At 46.5% G+C, this 6,000-nt stretch overlaps 1 protein-coding gene across 2 annotated transcripts in view; it reads right to left on the minus strand.

The window, feature by feature from the left end:
- The window catches only part of GFOD1 (glucose-fructose oxidoreductase domain containing 1), a 108,509-nt gene extending 102,781 nt beyond the window's left edge, over positions 1-5,728 (minus strand). Inside the window, exon 1 of one of the 2 annotated variants that reach the window (XM_034762331.1) lies at positions 4,897-5,728. In XM_034762331.1, the coding sequence (XP_034618222.1) occupies positions 4,897-5,149 (253 nt within the window). In that variant the 5' untranslated portion in view covers positions 5,150-5,728. The remainder of the gene's footprint in view (positions 1-4,896) is intronic. The other variant, XM_034762332.1, reaches the window with a different exon arrangement.
- Positions 5,729-6,000: the final 272 nt, after the last annotated feature.

Genomic DNA, 6,000 nt, shown 5'->3' on the forward strand with positions numbered 1-6,000 from the left:
CTGAATGCTAATGAGTTTTGAAAGCACATTGTCTTTCTGTCTAGACTTGCTCTGCCCCACCTCTCCTAACCTTGCATTAGCACCAGTGTTATACGCAGGGTGCGTTCATATTGCAGTTGTAGGCAGGTAGTGGAAGAGCAAATTGCTTCCAGCTCATGGAAAAAGAACATGAAAACAAGTTGGCACAAGTACCCCAAGCTTGCCAAGACCAGTGAGAAAGAACAGAGTTCATATTAAATACTAGAACGGGCCTCCATGGTCATTCAAGCCTTGATCTATCTTTCTTCAAGAGGGAAGCCAATTGTGAGATTATTTCTTTATTTGGTATTTGTATTATCCGAATGTCCAGCGGCCCCCAACTAACACTGGGTTTCCATTGTGCAAGATGTGTACAAGCAAAGAGAAAGGGACAGTCCCTGCCCACAGGACCCTATGATTAAAACAGACAAGGCAGACAAAAATCCCCATTTTACATATAGGAACCAAGACCCATGGAGTTTGGTTATTTTTTTCCACACAGAAACTGGACTCAGACCACCAACTCATTTCACAAAGGTCACCGAACAGCCCTGGATTTTAAACAACTTTTTGTCTGTTTCTAAAGCAGGCTGGCTCTGAACCATCTCAGGCCTGGGCCACATTAGCCCTTTGTCAGCCATCAGGCTAACTCAAGGAGCAGTTCCACCTGCAGATCAAAATGGTGGAAGCATGGTAAAGATAGGGCACAAGAATTTTTATCTTTGTGTTGTCTAAACCAGGGTTAAGCAGCACAGTTGTAAGGACACCCACACCCATCTACACCAGAGCCATTTTCAAGGACCTGACAGACCAGCAGTGGGGAAAGTGCTGTAAATTCCCAGTGTAAAAGGGCCCTAGAGGGGACAGTGAAATACTGTGTAACCAATGCTTTCTGCCATCCAGTTCCCCAAGTTTTCATACTGAAAACAAAACAACCTACTATTGCAGGTGAAAGGTCCATGTTTCATGACAAACTATTGCTACACAGAAATACACTATGGGTAGAAGAAAGGTGTACTCCCCTACAGGCACATTACAGAGCTCCAGCAGCAACAGGATAGACCAGAATGGAATTCTATATAGAATAATACTGGAGAAACTCCTATGTCCCTCCGGCTTTACTGCCATAATCCAGGACAGCACTGTTTGTTTTCAGTCCTTGTTACAGACTAATTCACCAAGTTTCTTCCAGCCAAAGGTGAAGCATGAAGAGGGAAACAAACAAAGGGAAAAATAAAGAAGAGATAAGACCCATTTACTTTCTTTGTCACAGTGGCTGACAATTTCCATCAGGCTACACTGGCACCCTGAGCAGAGGTGGAAGTTTGAGCCCATTTCACCAGCCCAGGGAAGATTTATGGACCTTCTTATTTCAGAAATAGTACACTCCACCTTCCAAAATTGAGACTCCAATGACTCAAAGAAAGTCATTACTCTCTAAGCCATTTTACAGTATTTGAACCCACAAGGATTTTCATTTTTGCAGAACTAATGCCTGAGTTTAAAATCAAACCGCTCTAGAAGAGATCACTTTGAAAAGAGTGAGGGAAGGAAGTGCTAATAGATAAAAAGATATTTCTGTACATAATGTTTTTAATATTTACATCTTATATTGCATGCCAGTGTAACCCACACACTTCCTGGGTGTGATGTTCTGTCCCCTCTAGTGGCACCCGAGACCAATTAGCACTTAATAAGTCTGCTACAGCCTTAGCTCATGCAGTACAGGCTCATGCATTTAGCTTTAGAGGTTCCAGGTTTGATCCCAACCACCAGGGTTTGTCGGTGTTACACCAGTACCTTATATCATGCCCGGATCTCCTATATAGGCATTCTTTCTTACCTATTTCACTGCAATTGCAATACAAAAATAATACTTACAAATAGTGAATGGCAGAAGGGCAAGTTGACCATAGACAGCTGGGAGTGGGAAAGGTACTATCAATCAGTAATGTGAAACATCATTTCCTTTTTGAAAATGTAGCCTGAATTTATTTTTGCCAAACCAGAATCATCAATAATTTCACCACAGGTCTGGAAATAATGTTTGCTAGTTAATTGCTGCTACATACACATATCATAAGATGAACAAAACATGATGTTCACTCAAAACTATTGTTTTTCTTTTTGAGTTCATAGATTCTGACCCTGCAACAGACCCCCCCCGTGCCTGTGTGGAATCCCATTTTGTTCTATGGGGTTGAACATAGAGACATGGTCCACCCAAGCACAGGCGGTAAGAGAAAGGTCTTAGGGTGACTCGATGTCCCGATTTTATAGGGACAGTCCCGATTTTTGGGTCTTTTTCTTATATAGGCTCCTATTACCCCCCCACCCCCATCCCGATTTTTCATCCTTGCTGTCTCGTCACCCTAGTCTTAGTAAAGGAGTAGTACATTAAGGAGGAGTGGGGGAGGGCAGGGGGATATTCAGAATTTGCAGGACTTTCCCAGTCAAATTCTAGCAATTTGATATTAGATCAAATTTGAGGTCTAAAACCTTGACATTCTCTTTTTAACTCCATGGTAATTTAAATGCTCTGGGACATTTAGATCTACATTATAAACCCATTAACACATACTTTGGCAGGCAAAGCATAAATAATATGCAATCTAGAAAAAAGTCAAAGGTTTGCTATAAAGAATGATCAGGTTCTTTTACCCAAAGACAAGAACCATTTCTGGTCAGAGATATTAAAACACTGTGGCAAAGCTTGCACTGCAGATACTTGCACTATACCTGGCCTGTGAATAGAGAACTAAAGTTTGTTAGAGCTGGTTCTCAACCCTTCCTTTAAAGACTGAAAATGCCCATCGACACTAACATCACTAATGATAACGTAGTATTACTATGCTTTCTAGTAGCAATGTAATACTGTAATTCTATGATGCAATACATAGCCATGGCAATCAGCCCACAGAACTGCAGAAAGAAACTAAATAGCCACTATTTGATTTGTTTACCTCAACATACCTTTGTCAGTTACAAAGATGACTCAACACATTTTCCCTAATTTACTTTCTCTCATTTACATTTAGAGGGCCAAAGTCTGATTTCAGTAACACCGGTGTAAATCTGAGAGTAACTCCACTAAAGTCAACCTTGATAGAAAAAGAAATACTTTACATAGGAGGCCATGAAGTTAGGGTGATCAGCTGTCCCAATTTTATAGAGAAAATCCTGATATTTGGGGCTTTGTTTTATATAGGCGCCTATTACTCCCCACTCCCTGTCCCAATTTTTCACACTTGCTATCGTTACCCTACACGAAGTCAATGGGGTAAATCCAGTTTACATTAGTGTAAATGAAAGCAGAATTTAGGCCACAGTTTTTACATGTGTTAAAGTATAATTAAATCCGAAGATCATTTTTGTAAGTGTTTGCCTATTTTTCAGTCCTTTCTTTGTATATGATGTTGATTAAGGCTCCTGTGTAAAAATATTTCCTTTATTATCATAGTTTCCTGCTTGCTTTGCTGCTTTGCATCAGTTGATGTTTGTGCCCTGCTCAGGTTATTTTTTAGGCTTATTGTATAAGACGCAACCTTCCAACTGTGCAAGGTACTAAGCTGTCCATTAACACAAAGAGTAAATGGTGAACAGTTTCTCTGGTGCCGCCCTATGCACATATGAAAACTCCTGATTATTTTCTCCCTTTCATCATGAAACAGATGTTTTTCCCCATTTTGAACCTAACCTTTTAGACACTATTAGGGCCTGATCTTGACAGGTGCTAAGCATCCAGGCCTTGTGGGTATTCATCACCTCTCAGGATGAGACCCCCATGGATGAAATCCTGGTCTATTGAAGTCAATGGCAAAACTCCTACTGAAGTCAACTGGGCCAGAATTTTACCCCATAATTAGGGCCCTACAAAATTAATCGCCATGGAAAAACACGTCACAGGCCATGAAATCTGATCTCCCCCCCCCCCTGAAATTTGATCTTTTGTGTGCTTTTACTCTATGCTACACAGATTTCACAGGGGAGACCAGCATTTCTCAAATTGGAGGTCCTGACCCAAAAGGGAGTTGCAGGAGGTCACAAGGTGGGGGGTCATGGTATTGCCACCCTTACTTCTGCGCTGCTTTCAGAGCTGGGGGGCTGGAGAGCAGCGGCTGTTGGCTGGGTCAGCTCTGAAGTCAGCATCGCTGTCAGCAGCCGCGCAGAAGTAAGGGTAGCAGTACTGCAAACCCCCCCACACACACACACACACACACAATAACCTTGCGACCTGCCCACAACTCCTTTTTCAGTCAGGATCCCTACTGTAAAATTTCAGATTTAAATAGCTGAAATCATTAAATTTACAATTTTAAAAATCCTATGGCCGTGAAATTGACCCAAATGGACCATGAATGTGGTAGGGCCCTACCCATAATGTTGCAGAGTAACTAGTCTCAACATCAAGCATTTAAAAGTGAACTCTTTCAACACTCTGAAAAAAGAGAGATGGGAAGTACTGCTTCCTAAAAACTTCCCGTATGTTGCCTTAACGAGGTGTCTGATACAAAGGACTGATGACATCTCAAAACCCATAATCTCACATTTTAGCACTAAATCATCTCAGTTTCAATAATCCAAAAATAGTGCTTCAATAACGCTACCTCCCCAGCAGGGCTCCCTACAGGACACTAACACAACCCAGCTCTCTCTCTCACACACACACCCCTCCTTAGATTGACTGATTTATTTACGCACAGGGAAAAGCTCCGCGGGGAACCTCCACAAGTGCAATGGGTGGCTACAGATGCTCCTCCCATCCCCAGCCATGGGGATCCCGCACATGCTCCCAGACCCCCGGAGATGCTTCCCAAGCAGCCCTACTCTTCCCAGCGTGCGCAGGGAGGAAAGGGCATCTGGGTGGGACTCACTCACCCAGGGTTTTGACCGCGATCTGCCTGGTGAGCGGTGGCGGCAGGTTGATGCAGACCAGGTCCACGTCCTGGTGCAGCAAGACCTCGTCTATCCGGCTGGTGTAGAAGGGGACGCTCATCTCCTTGGCCAGCTCCTCCGCCTCCTCCTGGGTCCGGCCCCAAATCGCTTTGACCGAGAAGCCCTCGTCCTTCAGCAGCGGGATGATGACCCGGGCGGTGAGGCTGGTGCCGAACACCCCCACCCCGGGCAGCATGGCTGCTGCTCTCTGGCCCTGGCCGGCTCGGCGCCCCCTTTCCCCCCGTGTGCGCCCTCCGCCCCTGCCTGCCGCGCAGAGGAAGGGCGCTGAGCTGATAAGCGCCGCGGCAGCGAGCTGCACTGCAAGGAGCGATCAGACCCAGCCCAGCGCCGCCGCCGCCGCCGCCGCCGCCCTGGGAAGGGGGACACGCCGCCCCCGAGCCCAGCAGCAGTGGCTGGCACGCCGCCTGGCAGCTGGTCCCTGCTGTGCCCCGCGGCTCCCGGAGCGGCTCAGCAGCAAAGCAGCGGCCCCAGATGCTCCCCCCTGCTTGCCCTCCATACCCGGATCATCACACAGCCCAGGGCGCCTCTCTTCCCCACCACACACACAGCCCCGAACCCGGCTGCTCTTCCCCGGCCAGCTACCTCTCCAGCCAGCGACACGGGAAATTGCTGGGCAGCCAACAAGTTGTATAGTGAGGAGGAGGCGGCGGCAGCCCCCTGGACCTTAATCTGCATCTGCCATGTTCACCACAGAGCACTCCTGATCACTGCGAGAAAAGGAGGAGTTTTGCTGTCACCTACTGCTTTCCTGCAACGCCCTCTTTAGAGCTCACATGTCATTGGCCACCACTCTGGTTTCTTTCCCAGTGCAATCGAAAAATAGCACCAATTGGCTGGCATGCCCTTGGCAGGGGGCAGCAGAGTGCTGGTGGCACTAGATGGGGCAGGAAGATTTAGAAGCAGGCAGAAGGATGGGCTTCTATTGTACCTAGATCCTGAAAGGCTGGGCTTCCTCAGTTCCTCTCCCCTCCCTCACTCTTTCACCACCCCCTATCCGGCTGCTGCAACCCTCTCCCCTGGGGCTCA

The sequence above is a fragment of the Trachemys scripta genome, chromosome 2 (assembly GCF_013100865.1).
Source record: "Trachemys scripta elegans isolate TJP31775 chromosome 2, CAS_Tse_1.0, whole genome shotgun sequence".
NCBI classification, from domain to species: domain Eukaryota; kingdom Metazoa; phylum Chordata; order Testudines; family Emydidae; genus Trachemys; species Trachemys scripta.